Below are 18,965 nucleotides of genomic sequence, written 5' to 3' on the forward strand. Positions count from 1 at the left end.
GTTTTTTTTGTTGTTTTTGCATCACACATCTGGGAAATCATCAAAGACAAGGATAAGGAGTTTTGCAGCATTGCTGTATTGTTTTCGATTGTTTCATATCCAACACTTATATGAAACATTATTAATCCACAAGAAAAGAAAAGAAAAAAACAAGAAAATGAACCAGGAGAAATGTTAAACTCTCCCTCCTCAACAAGATACAATTATATTTTGCTTAAAGTACAGTTATTACTTTTTTTCCAAACATTTTAAAAGTGATTATATGAATGTATTTAGCAAGCTACAAAACTGAAATTATACTTTCAGACATTTAGCTGTACTGGATGAATGAAGAAGCCATTTCTGAAATTCCACACCCACTGAACTCAAGCCAGCCTTGTTTGCATAATGCAATATAATGTAATGTAATAACATAACTTTGTCGTTATGGTTTTGCACATGACTTTTTACAAGTCAGGAATATATGATGGAAAATGAAATCCACCCTGCACAGGTTATAGACCTATCTTTCATCTCTATTCTCGGTATGATTATTCAAGTATAAATAATGTGAACCACAAATCAGTGAGACTCGAGGCAGCATTTAAGAGGGGTTTTCACATATTCTCACTAAACTCTTTTAAAGGAAATAATTTATTTAAACTAAACTAAGAAACCTTGGATTTGACTCCATTACAGGATGCCACAAAACAATAAAAATTCCAGCATCCATCCTAAATATGGGGAAAATAAAGCTCCTTGCACATAAAGTACATTGATTTATCTTATAGACTATAAAGAAATACATGTGCATTCCCTGACAAATGATCACTCGTGGAGGATGCTGTCCAGGGTATGCAAATATTATTTTTAAACCAAGTCAAAGAAATACGGAAACACTAAATACGGAGGGAAAGAATGGTAAAATTTCCTCCATTTTTTAAGTTGTTAGATCTCAAGTTTTGAGCGGAGCTTGCAGTGCGAAAGGGAAGAGGAAGTGGTCAAGACTGAAAAAGTGGCATGTTACTGTTATCTATTTTTAAGAAACAAGTTGGACAAAGTGACAGTGGTGCAAAAACTTTGGTTTAATATATCACACTTACGTGCACCTGTAGGTTTTGTCTAATATTTGCATTCTTCTAAATTATTTACTTGACACAATTAAATGTATGTTCACACAATTGCAACCTAAATGCAAACAGCAAGGTGGAGAGAAAATGCAAGAATAATAAATAAATAATAAATAAATAATAAATAGGGAAAGTTAGTTGGGAAGCAGTAGAAGTGGAGGGAAGACGTGCCAAAGAGGTTTAGAGTTTTATTTTCCAGGGCAGACCAGGAAAATAAAATATTACAAAATCTATCTTCAAAAGACAAACACAACGTTGTAGAATGACAGATCATTTGAATTATTTATCTTAATACATTGGAGTTACTACATTCTTGAAACTGTTCTACTTTATCAAACAGTATCTGCCATTTTACCAAGCTTTTCTTTTTCACAATAAACCACTGAGCCATGCTTTCATAATTTTAATACATCTTATTTTTTTTGTAGAAACTGACTTAACTCCTTTTGAGTTAATTTGAGAACTTGATGACAAAACTTGAGCTGATTGGTTACAAAAATTGACGCACTTTATCTGATTTCACCTTACCAGACTGAAATAGTCTTAAAAATAAGACACATTTATGGACAACAGAGTATTAAATCTCAACTTAAATTCTCTCTGTGTTAAACTGTTCAGTGAACACCTCAGACCTCTACAGCCTTCGCCTGTCTCCTCTCACGACCCGTCCTCTGCACCCATAATTCCCCGCTCCGGGACAAGATGGAAGAAAGCAGCGACCGCCGGAGAACAATGTTTTGGCAATAAAACCCCGTCAGCGGCGAATACGGAGAGAATATAGGCACGTTTGAAACCAGCTGCGGTCATGTGTAGGTGAGTGGGAGGCTAAACTGAATTTTGTTTGCGTCGAGCGTGGCGCCTTTGTCGAGATTTAGGCGAACAATTGCGTGGCTAAGCGCAAACAGGAGATGCACGGAGTCGCAGCATCATTGTTTCTGTTGCATGGGCCCTAATGCGGCTTTCAGACGGGGCAGCTAAGGAGCTAACCTGCTAGCTCGTGGCGGCTTGATTGTTATAAACACAACTCCCCCTTGCCGAAGTGAGTAGTATTATTTCGCTCGGTGTTTTTGAGCTCAAAGCGACTCGGAGCGCGATCGGTAATGAATATTTCGCTGAGCAGTCGGGCTTGGTTGGATTTATCCGCTGGTAATTACAGCTAAAGTTAGCTATCAATAAATAGAGCGCCAGGGCTGCTCGCAGCCAGACAGATTTGATTTCACGGGCGTCATCAAAGCTGGGGAATTGGAGAATGAGCAATACGTGCCACTGACATGACTTCAAAGCAAACGTGCTATTTCACCCATTTAAAAAAAAAAAAGCCACTTTTCCCCCCGGTTTGTTCAGCTAATCTCTGAGTTGTATACTATTGTTTTCTCAATGGGTTAATAAACGTGTGAACCGCATTAAATTACGAGTCCTATTTTAGCTTTAGCTAGCTTAATAGCAACTCCAGGTAACATGCTAAAACATCACAATGGTGATTTTAAATTGGTTTTATAGACTACATTTAGATATGTAGGTGGTGTATTTATTTTTAAAGTTAGCCCTGGTTCACTCGACCGATATAAATTGGTTTTGGGGGCGACTGGATTAGGTTGTTTTGGTTGAGGACGTAGAGATGCTTTGATTGTCTCATTGTAGCACGCTAACTATGCTAACTAGCTGCTAACTATTATGCATCACAAAAGCTCATCCGTTTTCTGTTCAGTGCGGCGTCGCGTAGCCAAATGGTCAGCAGGTCTAGACTAAACAATAAATTCTTACGTCGACTTTTCCTCTCTACGTGTTTACTTACACGTCTCACTCAAAGCGAGCGGAATGCGCCTGTCTAATATAACCCCGAAATGTATCCCCAGATTTGACCTAAATATTGTTTTGTTTTAGGGCAAGTGGGCTGAAGCGATTAAACTGCGAGCGTTATCTAGTCAGCCTCTTGAGCTTTTGCGTTTATATATTATTTTCAGCTATAAGTGACTTGTTTTTGCTTCTTTCAAAGTGCGAAAACAAAAGGGATGCGTGTTTAAAAGCTGTTATCAATACCAATCGTATTTTGGCTACGGTCCAAATCACATGTGCTGAATTTGAAACAATACGAGATGGATTAGATGTTTTATCTTGCTCTCTGCCATTTTAATTAAGAGACGTTACCTTAAAGCTACTGTTTAATAATAAATACATCTGTATTTATTCTGTGTGCAAAGCTTGACATTTTATACTGTCACATAATGTAGATCGATAGTGCCACTTCCATATGTATGGTTATGTGAGATCTTATTTCATAGGGTGTTTTAGCATTTACATTCTATGTATTTAAAAAACAAACGTACATTGGTAAATATTTTTGAGGTTTTGCGTTTATTCCATTGTAATAATCAGGCCTGGGTATCTACTATTTACACAATGGAGGTCATGCAACCTATCAGTTTCAGCTTTATTTTTTATTTTCATTGGTGTTTTAAATTAAGAGCTGCACAATAAATTAAACTGACATCGCAGTATCAAGTTGTGTGACTATCACTGTAGCAAAGGGTTACTTGTTAGGCAACCATATTTAATTTCATTTATTATATCCTTGCCAATAATATCCCTGGCCAGTTAAATTCACTTCACTGCTCTGGAAGAAGGTTGAGGTCTATATCGGTTACATTGCAATAATACACATTCATAATAACATGTTTTTCCTTATATTATGTTGCCTGAGATGTTTTATTTAGAGATCTGTAATTTTCAATCTATGGTTTTTGTAGCTCTTTAACCCTCCAATAAAACATTTGTCTTTAATAACTACAAATAACATTTCATCTACCTTACCTCCCGTGAGTGGCTATTATTAAAAAGAGCGTGAGACGCTACATTTTAAAGAGAAAACTGGACATTTTAGGCTACTTGAACCTCTTATTAGCAGTTAGCATGAGCAGCTTTACCAAAACAGCAGTGTGTGTGTAGTCAGTCCCTAGTGAGCCATGCCTTAACTTTGCTCTATTCTATTCAGACTTATTATTTTCTTAAAGTCTTGTTCTCTCTTGAAAACAGGAACTGACCACAGGGTGTTGGGGGGGGGGGGAAACAAACACAAAAAAAGACTTAAATTTTTAAAAAGCTTCTGGCATCTCTGCTTGATAAAATATCAGATTTTTAGTATCCTGCTGACTGGTTGGTTAGGTTGCTAATCAAGGGCTAATCAAGAGCTAATCAAGCTGAAAATCATCTGATTTAAATCACTAGCTGGCGTCGTGGTGCGTCTCTAATTGTGACTTTGCTCCAGTCATGATCGGGTGTGTTTCAGTGGTTTAAGCAAAAGAGATTGCAGTTGAGATTAGGAGTTAAAAATATCTTAGATTTGCCAATAGGTCATTTTCTTGACATCGGGTTTTTTTTTTGTCACAAAGGTGATCGGCTTGTTTTGACGTATTATTTTTTCACAAAACAGGGGAGTTTATTTTTTACTACTTCCTTTAAATAACAGAAATGCTTGCAGTTTGAGGCGCTAAGAACTCAGCTAATCAAAATTCAGTTTTGTTCTCTATTCTTGTCACATCTGTTTTTATTAAATCTTATTTTTTTGTCTGTCTTCTTTTCCAGAATGGTCTCCTCCTGCATTCCTCAATAGATTCATTACCCTCCTTCTCCCCCCTGGCACAAAGTAAATCAACACCATGAGTATTATTCAAGACAAGTTAGGCAATGAGTTTCTGCGCAATGGAGGCATGGACCCCAATTTCGCTCCAGGTATGCTTATGTTCAGCCACTTGCCGCCGGTCACCAGCTTCACGCGGCTGGCATCGCAGTCGGTCATCGGTGAGCTTCCCCAAGAGATGATCCTGAAAAAAGAGCGAGACTCGCCGCCGGAACACCAAGGCCCCGTCGCTGCCAGCACGGGCGGCTTCCTCCACAGCATGGGCATTAAGCAGGAGCGGCTGAGCGAGCTGGACTATCGGATGCCCCTCTACAGCGGGGGCGGAGGAGTAGGGGTCAACTGTCCTGGAGGGGGCACGGGGAAGAGCAGCACCGACATGCCCGACATGTCGTTCGGCAACCAGCACCAAAATCACCAGAACATGCTACTGCATGACCTTAGCCTCAGCAATGTTCGCTCCTTGGGAGAACAGGTAAGCAGCAGCAGCAGCTGGCTTAAAATAATAATTTTCTCTTCTGAGGTTCTTCTTTTCTATTCAGGAGTAGTTTAAATGTGTTTCTTTTAAAAAAACAAAACAAACCGTCTGCTTTTGTTTCTTTTTCCAGATGCCTGGAAGACCAGGTAAAGAGCCAAAAGAGTCCTCAGGTAGGAGAGGCCGGAGGAGCAATGGGGATGGGCAAGGAGGCAAAGCACGGAGGAAACGCAACGACCCGTCAAAGGTTAATCCCTTAATGCAATTAAAGCTCAACTGAAAAGGAACTGAGATTTTCAAAAAAGAATTTAGACTCAGAACGGCGACGGTGGAAACATGCATTTCAATTAAAGGCGCCACTTTATGGAACAACCTCGACATTGAGATAAAACTATTTAAAACTATCTGCATTTAAAAGAAATTTGAAAATCATTCTAATGAAGTGACATTGCATTAAATAAGCTGATGTTTGTTGTGTACTTTTTTTAGTTTATTTGGAATATTCCTGTAATAGCCTTCGAAGCTGAATAGCTAATTTCAGATAAAAGTCTAATCTTCTTTCTGCTCGTTTTTATTCATGATTTCTTTTACTTGTTACATGAACCATTCATATTCATTATTGAGTGTATTGAATAAAAAAAATAAAATGAAAGTATTTACAAGAAGAAGAAATGGAATAATGTTTTTGTATTTTCTCTAGGCTATGATGTTGGATGGGGATGGAGCCTGCCTTTCCCCAAACTCAAAACCACATATCTGTGAGCACTGTAACGCTGCCTTCCGCAGCTCCTACCACTTGCGTAGACATGTGCTCATACACACAGGTGAGACGTTCTCTTCTTTATTTCATCTAAATTCTTACACTGCAATATTTGTCAGGTATTTTATTTAAAAGATAGAGGAAGTGCAGAGAAAACATTCAGCTGAGCAGCAGATGAATGAAATTGAGTCACTGCCTAAGCGACACACCCTTTTCTATCAAAGGATTTGATGGTAAACTGGTTAGGACCATGATAACAGATTCTGATCATATAAAACAATCTGTCTGCTCGTAACACTTTGTATTTCTGCGATAAAAGTCCATAGCAGTCTCTTGGAACCAGACATGCAGCGATGACTCGATGGTTACTCATGTGTTTCTCACCATCTTAGTCACTCTCTTTGCTGGGAAATCTTCATTTGATTATTTGAGTCTGACCTCATAAAAGATTTAAAGGATTAGTCACACTTTTACTTTTGACATTATGTGCAGTTCTGTGCTAAAGTCTGTGACCACCGGTATTTTTGAATATATTCCAAATCAGCTCTAATTGGCTCCAACTCAAAAAATATATATATTTTTAGAAATATTTTATTTCAGTTTATTATTCAGTTGGTGTGTATTTATTCATGATGTTTGCTTAATATATCAAAAATGGTCATAATCATGCAAATTTGAGTCTGGTAAAATGTCTAGGATCCTCATATGTGACTTTCTAATAAATTAAGATTATCTTTAGGCAACAACAACATTAGCATATTTTTAGATTAGTCTTTAATCTATAATTAGGCTTTTACATATAAAACCCAAATTATTACCTACAGGCAAAAGAATAGCTTAATCAAGAATCAATTGGAAGTTGCATGTTTAGCTACTTACTAGAAATTGTGCACAAAGCAGATTTTTACCTGTCTGTTTAGATCTATTGAATATACTAAATATCAAACTTTTGTAATATATTTGCACCACCAACATGTTTACTAAAGTTTTATGTTATAAATAATAGCATTTCATTTATTCAAAAGTAATAGATATAAACTTTATTAATCCATTTGGGATTTATTACATGTAATACACATGTAATAAATTATAATCAGAAACAAGCTATTGAAGATGGATGGTTTTTCCTTTATTTTGCAAAAATATTTTAAGCTTTTTTTTGACATTTTTTAAATTCAATTCAGTGTTTTTATGAAACCTTTTGTTGAACTAATGAAATTTTGTAAATTGCCTATATAAATTGACAATTTTAAATCAAATAATGTGCTGATTTTATATTTAAATCCTACAGGCCAAAAAATCCCCCAAGACGACAAATCAAATGTTGCACCTATCGCTTTTAAAAATATCCCAATTTGAGTTATACAAAAATACCTGTGTAATTTCAATTCTCTTTGCAAAAACATGTCCTTATTTTCTTTAGTTTTAGCCTGTTATTGGACCTTATTTTATGTTGTGTGCAAATGTTTTTGTTCTTGATTGTACAGGTGAGAGGCCTTTCCGTTGTAGTCAATGTAACATGAGCTTCATTCAGAAATACCTTCTTCAGCGGCATGAGAAAATTCACAGCGGTGAGTCAAGTTATTTAATTTAGTGAGATGTATCGCTTCATGCCATGATCTTGGCTGAAGTCACCAATGCTGACACTGCTGCTGTTATCATTTACAGGAGAAAAACCTTTCAGCTGTGACCAGTGTAACATGCGCTTTATCCAGAAGTACCACATGGAGCGACACAAAAGGACACACAGCGGCGAGAAGCCGTACCGCTGCGATACATGCCAACAGGTAATATACTTCCATATTTTCTGTTTTTACAGGTCCAGTATTACGTAAAATCTACTTTTATTCATTTAAAAAGTGTTGTTCCCTTATCAAAAACATACTTTGATTATTTTATGCATGTTTAAGAAGTCTCCCATTGCAACCATTCAAATGTATAAAACACGTCTTTCCCACTCAGCTCCTTCAGACTAGCCAGCAGCTATTAGCAAACACCTGGTGGAACAGAGCATCAGCTGAGCTCATTATGCGAGCTACTTCTCAGTGCAGTGCTGGTAAAAATAATGTTACAGGGTTTATAAAGGAGCCATGTTGTGATGACTTCCTGTTGGAGACTAAATTTCAAGGCGTTAAATTACAAAGTCAAATTTCTTTCAAGTTACATACAGCATTTTTATCACTGATGTCAACATGGTTACTTGATTATGCTATAAAATGATACTATGTGGATGTGAAACGCATAATAATGCCCTTTTAAGTGCTAAGTTTTAATGTCTCTTAGGCTAGTTTGTTGAATCATTTAGTTTTATCCTTATTATTTTTTGTTTTCATGTCTAAACTTAGTCTTATTTTGTTTCTTTCAGTTTTTCTCAAGAACAGACCGGTTACTGAAGCACAAACGGACTTGTGGAGAAGCCATAAAAAAGGGTCTAGATCCAAGCATGCTGGAGCTCAGTGAAGCAGAGCTAGGCCAAGGCAGCTATTCACTCTCTCAGGGAAACCCAACCACCTCTGGACGAAAGAGGGCAAAGTCCAAAAACGGTGAAGGTGGCGAACGCAAGAAGAAAAAGAATGCAGCAGCATCGTCTGGGGGGATGGGTCGCGACCTGGGCCTGCAGGACTTCAGCATGGAGCACCCCTCAGGCTCTGATCCCACCATGCAGGGGCGCACCCCCAAACTGGTCTTCAAGAAAACTGGACGCAAAGGGCTAGACAAGGGCCTCCTGTCCCTGGAAGATGGTGCTGATGGGCAGAAACTGTTGGGCCAGAAGCCGGACGCCATGGATCACGTGGAGGGTTCTGCCCTTGACAACATGGCTCTACTCCAGGGACCCGGTGGCAGCAAACCCGGTCCCACCACCAGCAGCAACTACGACGATGCAATGCAGTTTGTCAAAAAGCGGCGCTATCTCCACGCGGTCAACAACGACTACGGCGCCGGCTCGCTTCACATGGCGTCCCAGGGTAACAACGTGATCCAGGGTTCTCTGGGGCCCGAGCCCACCCTGGCCATGCTGGACTCCTCTCCGCTGGAACTCAAACACGACAAATCAGGCATTCCAGACGAGGTGCTGCAAAGCCTGCTTGACCATTACAGCCATAAACCAGAGGGAACCCACCACGATGTGACCTTCGACCTGTCGGACCACCCGCACCACGTGGACCTCCAGCCAGCGGCGCCCGTCACCCCGGAACTGGAAGACGACTCCCCCAACGGCGGCGACAAAACGGCGGTAATGAGCGAATACTCAAAGTTCCTCCTTCAGGCCTTGGAGCGCACCAGCCATAGCGGACCCTTCCCCAGCCTCGGCCCGGCGGGTCCCTTCCCTCTTCTGTCCAGCAGCTCCAGCCCCACGGGGCCCCTGTTCTCCGACAAACACGCGTACAGCACCTCGCCTCTGGATTGCGGCTACCCGCCTGCGGTTTCCTCCCCTCTGCCCATTGCCCCGCCTTCATCGGCTTCCTCTTCGTCGTCCTCCAAGTCCCACTACGGGATGTTGGTGGGGTCTCCCTCTCAGGCGGGCTACCACCTCACCCTGGAGTCCACCAACCACCAGCAGCTGACTCCGTCTCAGGAGCTGACCGAGCAGCTGGAGAAGCAGCACTCCCCGGGGACCTTCACCCTACCACCCCAGGAGCTCACCGCGGCCGAGGGCGCCAAGGGGCCTCAGTCCAAGGCCGGAGGGAGCGCGGTGGCCTCCAACGGCTCCACCTACCCCGACCTGTCCCCGCTTAACCCCCCTAAAGAAACCACGTACCAGATCGAGAACTTCGCCCAGGCCTTCGGCTCCCAATTCAAGTCCGGCCGGCGGACCCCTCTGAGCTACGGCAGCGACCCGGGAGCAGAGGTGGAACACAGGATACGGACTCCGGTGTCAGAATTCTCAGGGTATACCAGCTTGTTAGCTGATGTCAGTGAGCCAGTGAGTACAGGATCAAAAACCCCGACAAGCCAAAGTTTCAGATAAGGGTCAGACGAGGTGAAGCCTGTAAGCGGGGCCAGTTTCTGTTTTTTTCTTTGTCGTTTTGGTCGCTGTCCACCCGGCCCCCGCACTCGCTCCAATTTAGTTCCTGTAGCAAAGGTTTTTGTTTTTATGAACACTGCCATTAAATGTTAATACAAAATGACCAGGGAGGGTCTTCTATGGCCTCAAAATGCAATTTTTTAAGATATTCTCATTTTTATCATGTAGTCGCCTATGTTTTTGTTTAAGAGTAGTGATTTTTGATATGAACGTATCGTAGATTTAAATGTAATTTAAAAAAAAAAAAGTTTAGAGGGTAGCTATGAACTTGCTTGTTTTATTTTTTTTCCTCCTTTTTCTGATCTATTTGTGATTTTTATCAATCATCATACCATTGTAAAGTAATGAATAATGTTGATGATTTCAATAATAATAACATTGTGTCAGGGAAAGGCCCAGAATTCAAATGGCAAAAAAAAGTATATATTGTCTGTTACAAGAAACATATAAACTCAGGAAAATAGGCGAAATTGTGTAATAAGACTTTGTATTATGAGATGCAATTAGCACAGTTTTTACAGGCGTATTTTGAGACTACAAAGCTTTTTTCTTGTCTTATTTAGTTTTTTATTTTGTTACTTGTCAGAACAACAAAATTTACAATACATGGTAATGTTCGGTTTGTACTGCGCATAGCTTTGTCGAGATTATGGTACTGTTGTCTCAATGTGAAGACATTCGCATTTCTTCTGAGAGCCACGTCTACATGAATTTCTATCAGCTGTAGCAGCCCGCTGCGTTTCACGTGGCACGCTTTTTTTAAAAAGACGCTTCAACATCGCTGAGTATTGTAGCATCAGGTGACTCATTTCTATCCAGAAGTAGCTGCAGGATGCGACGAGCGTCAGACATCATGCTGTTTAGTTGTTTTTTTTTTTTTTTCTTTTTTAAAAAACAAGTCACCACTTTTCTACTCCACTCCTTGCTGTTCCTGTTTTTGTGTCAATGGAATCAAACAAGCACTTTTTTAAACAAATCATTGGAAACAACAATAACCCATTCAATTTGCATATGTGATACGTGATTATTATGCTAATGGTTATTGCTATTTTTTAAGAGGAGAAAACTGTGAATGGGGAGGGAGGGCGGGTTAACGGGGGGTCGGCCGAGTGATTTGTAAAGGGCGGCCGTGGGCATTTAAACGTATTTTCGTTGCTTTTTTATTTTAAAGGGTAGAACATGGGGGATGGGATGGGTGGGACTTCTTTTTTTTATTTTGTTTTGCGGTTCTTCGGGTGTTGTTGTAAAAAGATGATTTGCCATAATTTTTGTTATTCAATATTTTGAGAGTACCTCTTTGTATTTAAGTGTTTTTGAGAGTCGGGCTGACATGCTGGATCCCTTATATTGGTATGTTGGTTGCATACCCAAACCCTTCTATTTATTTACCAATAGCATCACTCAAACAAACTCTGTAGCAGATCCTTTTAGGCAAATAATCACGGACCTACACCAAATCCCTCCTCTTTGTTTTCTTTTATTCTTTTCTTTTTTTTTTCTTGAGTCAAAAGAAACGCAGTCCAGAAACAAAGTTAAGTTCAATCCACCTCCCCAACCCAAAATGCAGCCCTGCACTCACAAGAATAAACAATGGCCTTCTTTGTCTTCCTTGGCTAAAGCCAATCTGTCCGGCAGCCAGGGTTGATATTTAATTTAGTTGATTTCCTGTGAGCCGTCGCCCCCTCCCCTTCCCTTTCCCACGTCTGTGAGCGCCACAGCTTCGCCGGAGACTTCGAAGCTGCTCAGATCACACGGAACAAAGACTGACTGACCAGCAACTTCACTCCAAACACACTATGCTTTCAAAGAGACAAAAAAAAAAAGAAAAATGAGTGAATGAGATGGAGGGGAGAGGAAAAAAAAAGACAAAAAGATTGACCTAAATATACCTCATATCATTAAAGCGTTAAAAAAAAAAAAAAGCAGGGACACGCGTTTTATGTATGTAGTGGACATATTTGTAGTATAGGTTCGACATATTGTATAATCATTTAACACTGCCTGTGTTTACAATTTTAGAGCAAACAACTCATCAAGATGCAAATGTATTATTTTTGTTTTCTGTAAAAAAATAAAAAAAAATAAAAAATACCATCCACGCCAAGCAGTGTTGAATTATAGATGCCTCATAGAACATTCATTCTTCTCATTATATCCCTTATTTTTGTTACTTGCCATAATGTGTTTTGATATGATCTCTAGAAGGATATTGTTTACAAAAATGTACAAAAACACTAAAAATCTGTTTTGTTTTTCCAGTATGCATGAAAACATTTTGTACGGATTTTTTTCTGTCACCTCAATACCAAATTTTTGTAGCAGATGCCCTGCAGTTCCTTTGTCTTATTCGTTCTAGTCCCCTTGTGTTATGATTTCCCAGGCTGTACCTGTTATTGAGATGAACGGATTAGAGAAGCCAATAAAACTTTTTGTTACTAAAGCTGTGCCTGATGTGTTTTTTTTTTTTATTTCTCATAAGCGGTTTGATTTATAGGAGAAGCATTCAGATAAATCTGAACTGGAAATTGTTAATATCCCTCAGAAGATTTAGGTTTAAGGTAATTTAACTTTACTAAAATGTAAAGTGGTCCAGAAAGAGGCCCAACGTAAATCTGAGGAGGAAGCTAAAGATTAAGGTTATGGTAAGGAGGCTGTTCAGACTCAAACGTTTTGGAGCTCACCATAAACTAAATGGAAATTAATAAAAACACCCCCCACCCCCAAATAGTTACTTTGGACAGATGCATGTCTCACTCCATAAGTGTCTCTAGTCCTTCTTATTCTTAAGACAAACTGAAAGCAAAGAGCTATAACACAAACTACCAAATTTGCCAAATGTTTTTGTGTTAAAACTTGTAAAATACAGATTGTGCCATTAAAAACAGACTTCAGAGCTTTTCCACTGTATCCCTTCATTTTTGAACGTTTTAGTACGTTCAAAAATCAAACAAAACTGATTATGTCAAAAACAACTGTACCCATTTTTGATGTTTTACATTTTTCTGTTTGTACACATGTGCTATTTTAATTGATTATCACTTCAATTTTTAGAGTTATTTTTTAAAAAGTGCTGCGAATTAGCTGTTGCTATTGCACCATGATGCAAACATGGGACTGCTGTTTTATTCAGTCTGTCTATGTCGATGCGCGTCTGTCCCTATCAAATAAACTTTATAATAATGCATTAAACTTTACTACCATAAGATGGCGCTGTTTTATTACCATGTTCACCATAATCTGAACAGGGTAAGCTTGAATGGAAAAAAATACCTTTAAAATTAATCAATTTAAATGCCAATTTTGCAGATTGCATAAGTGGACTCAGTAACTGTGGTTCTGAACTGGAACCACCGTTACTGTTCTTGTAATGCTGCAGTTTAATGCAGCATTACAAGAATGCTACTTTTTGCTTCACTTTAGTGTTGATAGGTTTAAGAAATATGTTTTTCAAGCAGTTCTCATGGTAACGGAATAAAGTCCAACTTCTTGTGTCTATGCAGCCTCTATGAACACAGGGCCTGAAAGAGAGAATAACATGTTTTTAAGTCTGTTTACTGAGGAATTATGTCTCCTCCCCTCCACCCATATGGGTCAATATGCATATTCACTTTGTCATTTTAATAAATTATCATATTCCTTTCACAGACTGACTGGTTGATGCATGCTCTAAATTAGTCAAATGGAATCATGGTGATAAGTTTTATTGCTGTCTATCACATGTCCAACTATATTACCGCCAATATAACTGTAGGTTAAAATGAACTAAATTTTCCTGCTTGCTGTACTAATATTAATAACTCTACTGATTTACAGTTCAAGCAAATAAGGTGCAGTAAAAATTTACCCTAGTAGAGATTCCTTTTATGAGACGTTTTTAAGCCTTCCTTAAATGTTTTAGATCATAAGAATAATTTCACATAGTCTGAGTTAATACAAAGAGGATTTTTGAAATAACTGAGAAACACAATGTTTGCTAAACAATTTTTAAAAAGCAAAACATCATGCCTCAATCCACAAAAAGTTTAGAAAAAAAAAATCTTTTATATTTTTTAAGTCAGGGCCAGGTCATAAACGTCTTTTGAATGAGAGTAAAGATTTAAAAATAGAGAAAACATGAAATAGTGGTGAACCTTCACATCAGCTCATCATCATCAACTCATACAGGAAGGAGGTCACAAAGAATCCAGACACAAAACCCAACTCTGCAGGCCTCACATGCCTTTATGAAAATTAGTGTTTAAGATTGAAAAAGACACCTCAACATAGCCTCCATAGGAGTTTAAAATAGGTTTAAAAAAACCACTACTGACTACAACAATAGCCAAAAACAAATTTTTAATGATTCCAAATACTTTTGAAAAAATATTCTGTGAAAAGTGTATTTCTTGCATCTGGAATAAAACTAACAAACAGCTTTTCATAAAAATAACACCATACCTTTAGTGACACATGGTGGCGTTAGTGTGATGATGTGATTTATTTGTTTCCTTGGCCTTGTAGACTTGACTTTGACTTGAAAATTCTTCTCTCAACAAGGCAATATAAAATAAATTCACCAATAATCAATACAGTCAGATTAAGTAAACTCTAGTAGCACAACAAATTGAAGTCAATGTTCTGTTGGATAATTAGGATTTAGCGGCATGTTGTGAGGTGGTGATATAAATAAACTGAATTTACTTAAACAGAACAGTCAATGTGCTAGGATATATCTATGATTAGATAGCTCACCTTTAAATGCAATATAAAAACTAAATGATCTTCTTGGAAGGGCCTAGTCAAAGTTCAGACAGAAATACATTTTTCCTAACTTCCTTCCGACTTGGCTAAATTAATACACAGTAGTGAGGCCCAGATGTCCTCTAAAGTGACATAAAAGACTCATTGCCAGTAATGGAAAAGATTTGATGATGGTTGTTACCATCAATGCTGACACAACCAGTTATTGACCAAACCCATTTTGGGCAAATTAGTCATTTTATTAACCTCTCAATCTACGTCTCATGTTTCTTCTCTCATTACAGAAGCTCTGACTTCCGGGTCAAAGGCCTTCAGGAAAAAGACGAGCCCGGACGGTTTTTGCTCACCTGTTATCACCCTCCCTCCCTCTTCACAAACATGGTGTTCTTAGGTTAATCACTGCTGTCGTCACGCAGCTGCCCCGCTGCCAGGAACAGAGCTGCTGGGCGACATTATAAGGAGAGCACGTAAATAGATGTGACTTTGGACTTTCATTTGTCAGGAGGGGCAGTTATTGCTGTGCGATTGCTCTCGTGTTGACACTCCACCAGACCTGCAATAAAACCTGAGGGTTAAAGATGTTGCTGAAAGTTCTGGACGCAAGATTGGGAAACATGTGTCCTCTGAAGTGTAACAGATGGTATTTTCTCACTGGTGAAACATCTAAAGTGATGTAAAAGACACATTGCCAGTAATTGTAAAGAGTCATTACTCATGTTTAAGGCAACATGAACCATGTCCCAAATATCCTCAATATAATTTCTAAGTTGGTCTGTTGTACATGAAGAGTACAGCCACTAGTCTAAAGGTTTCCATAGCAAAACAACCTAATAAAACATTCTATAAACAGTGCAACGACTCTTGGAAAACTGATACGCACCACTTCAGGGTTTTAGGATAAGAAAACTTCAGATTGAATGTTTTACTGTAGTGTTAAACTGTGCTGACCTACAAGGCCACACATTGTTGAAGTTGTCTAACAGTGTTATTGACCGTGTCGTGAAAAGATAACACAGTGCTGTGAAAGATTTATGGTTCCATAAAGAAGTCGTCAGTTTTTCCCTTGATTGTCAACCAGAAATGTTCCTGATCATCAAAAAATATATATTTTCAAAGAAAACCTGCATAAGTACAGAAAGAGTTTTTTAAAGAATGAGTTAATTTATATAATAGAAAATAGCTGCTGAAAGAAAAACATGATTTCCCCCTTGTTAAATCATGAATTAACTGTTAAAACAGTTCTGAGAAAACTGATCTTAGTCAGATTCATTCCCAAATTGGGTATTGTCAAACTTGTAAAGTTGAGAAATAATTTAAATACAACCAGCCTGACAACATGAAGTAGGCTAAAAGATCTCAAAAACCAATACAGCGTGCCCCCATTTAAAGACATCCAAGAACACATGCAAAGGAAAGGCATTGACATCCATCAGCCTGAAAGGGTTACAACCCATTTCTAAGGTTTTTGATCTCCAACATCCACCAGTGAAAACCATTATCCAGAAATTTAGAAAACAAGGAACAGTGGAGAACGTTCCTAGGATTGGCCAACTTACCAAAGTTACTCCAAAAGAGCATTGACAACTCATCCTGGAGGTCATTAACGGCAAAACAACGGCCTGTCAGCATCTAAAGTTTTGAAAGCTTCATTTGAGTCACTTAAGATCAAAGTTCATGATTTGCAATAAGAAGGAGTCTGGGCAAAAAGTGATGTCTACAGAGCTTTACTTATTAGTCAGTCACTTATTACCACTGTTCCACTGGCTTTTTGGAGTTATGAAGCCCTAGAAGTGGATTTTTAACTCTTTCAAGCACAATAGAAGCTAACAATTCAGATCCTCGTCTGTCAGAACTCCACTGGGACGTCTTTTCTTATCAGAGACAATCTTCACTTTATTGGTACTAATGGTTAAAGTGTGTTGAAGTGTCTATTGTCTCCTGACAGAGAAACAGTGAATATATGTGTCCTTCAAAATATAAAACACTTAGAAAATTGTTAAAGCTATAAAATGAAAAGATAAGATAAGGATCTAACTCCTTCATTCATTGGCAGAGTTCATGATAACAAATAAAACTTCAGTTTTGTCCAGATTAAGCTCATAATGATACTCTAACATATTTAGAAAAGCCATAGTAGAATAGAATATAAATATCCCTTATTGTCCCTCAGTGGGGAGATTCCAGTGCAACAGCAGCAAAGTGACAGGCAGCCAAAGCATGTAAGTTAAGACAAAGATAAGAATATAAAATATATAAAAAACAGAATGAAGATTAAAATAAAGAGCAAAATTTCAACATAAATACTGTGCAGTTATTAAAAGTAACGTACGCCAAAAGAGAAGGTTAGTTTAAAAAAAAAAAGTACAAAATGTGCACAGTAAAAAAACTATGCACAATAAAAACTGCAACAACAGAAATATGCCGATAGCAGCATGGCAAGAGCTATGGATTAAAATGTTCATCAGACAGATTTGCATATTTAGGAGACTCAGAACGGTAGAGCGGTCTACCCCCAACACAGCTGTGATAATTAATCGTATGATCCATCCTTCAGTACCATGTAGGAGTTTAAAATGCTTTGGACCTAAATTAGAGCCTTGCAGAACACCATTGTTTACCGTTATATATTGTTTTTAACATGTAGAAGCTGCACTACTTAGCTTTACAAAAAATATTTCTGCGTCTTTTTCTGACATATAATTACACCCAGAATATGATTTATGCAAACAGGCAAATAAAATAATATATGACCAGTAAAACCAAATTTTCTTTACTGGTGTTCTTTACACCAAAGTAGAGTTTAGTTTGCTCATTCTTGTTCCTCACTCAATTTGCTCTTAATGAGAATCTAGAAACTCCCTTTAAGTATTTCTTGCTCCTAATTTTTCCAAATGTTCATATTTTAATTCTGTCAGTTTGTGATGTTTACAGTTCGTCACCTTTTGAAAGCTGCGTGGAACAGACATGCAACCTTGTCAAGGATGGTCAGCATGATACGTGGAATACCTTCAATTAAAAAAGCAATTTTGCGATGGTGACGTAAATGAGAATCTGAATGGGTGGAAAAAAAAGTCATCTCTTTTTCCACCATCACCCAAGATGACGTAGAAATGGTGTAATAGTTGAAGATGGTATCAGTGAGTTGAAGATGGTATCAGTGCAAAGAGAATCAAAGTCAATGCAAAGCGATTTCTGTTCAAGAGCAGCAATGCAGCCGTTCTTCAGGTTCCATTAAAACTTTCGTTTCCAATTTTTGTGCACACATATTCCCAGTAAACAATAGTTTAAGTGAGTTCATTCCAACTTCATACACGTTTTAATTAGGTATATTTGATCTGTTTATGCCTGTGATTGCCTTCTTTCACAGCATAAGCCATCTTAAAACCAAAGGTCAGGTGGTAAATAGTCCCACCCTGTTTTATTGGTAAACTAATTGTCTGTGATAACACAGGAAGTAAGTGGGTCAAAATGTTCTCCAGCGACAATATTTTAAGACTTACTATGGGAAAAATATACTAGAGATGATTTGTGATTGTTTTCTGATTTAGATTATTAAATAAATCAAGCTTAAAAATATGAGAGTGTTAAGGAAGGACAGATGGGAGAGTTATAAAAGCATTAAACAACTGACAAGGAATGTAATCTTTGTCCTCCTGGTTTATTATTAACGTCTTTCTGTAGCCTATAAAGTCAAAGTCAGAGACATGCGTGTGAAAAGGAGTGAAACAGCATGAAAAACAAATCTACCCTCAAAAGTCAGAGAATGGCTGTTTTTAGTAACCAGTGTTGTTATATTGTCTCTTTGGGTTTGATTGTACAACATTCTCCAAACTCTTTGCAACGTCAAGGGCAATCAATGAGGGATAAACATTCACAGGGCAAGGGTTAGCTAATCTATCAAGGTATTTGTTCTGCATTAGAAGGTTTGACATGTTTCTGCAGAACTTCTACTTCCTCTTTCCAATGCTCAGTTTGAATTTCCCTTCGTCGTCTTAAAAGAAAGAATTTCACCTGATTCTGTATTTATGCTAATAAGTAGATGAACTAACAGTATGTCTAACAAAACTACACATGCAATAAACTAGAGGTTGTATTGCATTTTGGGGGGAAAAAAACAAGAAAAATAGTGAGCTCTCTTGAGTGTAATAAAGTAGAGGTGGTTCAAAAATATGTTTGTAAACATATTTGGATGTCTTGGATGATCACCTTCAAAACTTATG

General features: G+C 38.2%; 1 protein-coding gene across 2 annotated transcripts; it reads left to right on the forward strand.

Annotated features, from left to right (window-relative positions):
- The first annotated feature begins 1,768 nt into the window (after positions 1 to 1,768).
- On the forward strand, positions 1,769 to 10,397 carry znf281b (zinc finger protein 281b). 2 transcript variants are annotated; one of them, XM_008436712.3, is made up of 7 exons: positions 1,769 to 1,922; positions 4,692 to 5,218; positions 5,352 to 5,465; positions 5,919 to 6,042; positions 7,466 to 7,549; positions 7,647 to 7,765; positions 8,344 to 10,397. In XM_008436712.3, exons 2-7 carry the CDS (start codon positions 4,766 to 4,768, stop codon positions 9,946 to 9,948), a joined length of 2,499 nt encoding a protein of 832 aa, XP_008434934.2. In that variant the 5' UTR covers positions 1,769 to 1,922; positions 4,692 to 4,765; the 3' UTR covers positions 9,949 to 10,397. The 2 variants fall into 2 exon arrangements, with proteins under 2 accessions (XP_008434934.2, XP_008434935.2); XM_008436713.3 differs by lacking the exon at positions 1,769 to 1,922 and adding an exon at positions 1,956 to 2,148.
- Positions 10,398 to 18,965: the final 8,568 nt, after the last annotated feature.

This window comes from Poecilia reticulata, chromosome 19 (assembly GCF_904066995.2).
Source record: "Poecilia reticulata chromosome 19, P_reticulata-male-v2, whole genome shotgun sequence".
NCBI classification, from domain to species: domain Eukaryota; kingdom Metazoa; phylum Chordata; class Actinopteri; order Cyprinodontiformes; family Poeciliidae; genus Poecilia; species Poecilia reticulata.

Coding starts and splice junctions, on each gene's coding strand:
- znf281b (XM_008436712.3), top strand. CDS start 4,766: ATGAGTATTATTCAAGACAAGTTAGGCAATGAGTTTCTGCGCAATGGA. Junction 5,466..5,918: donor AACGCAACGACCCGTCAAAG/GTTAATCCCTTA, acceptor TATTTTCTCTAG/GCTATGATGTTGGATGGGGA. Junction 7,766..8,343: donor GCTGCGATACATGCCAACAG/GTAATATACTTC, acceptor TGTTTCTTTCAG/TTTTTCTCAAGAACAGACCG.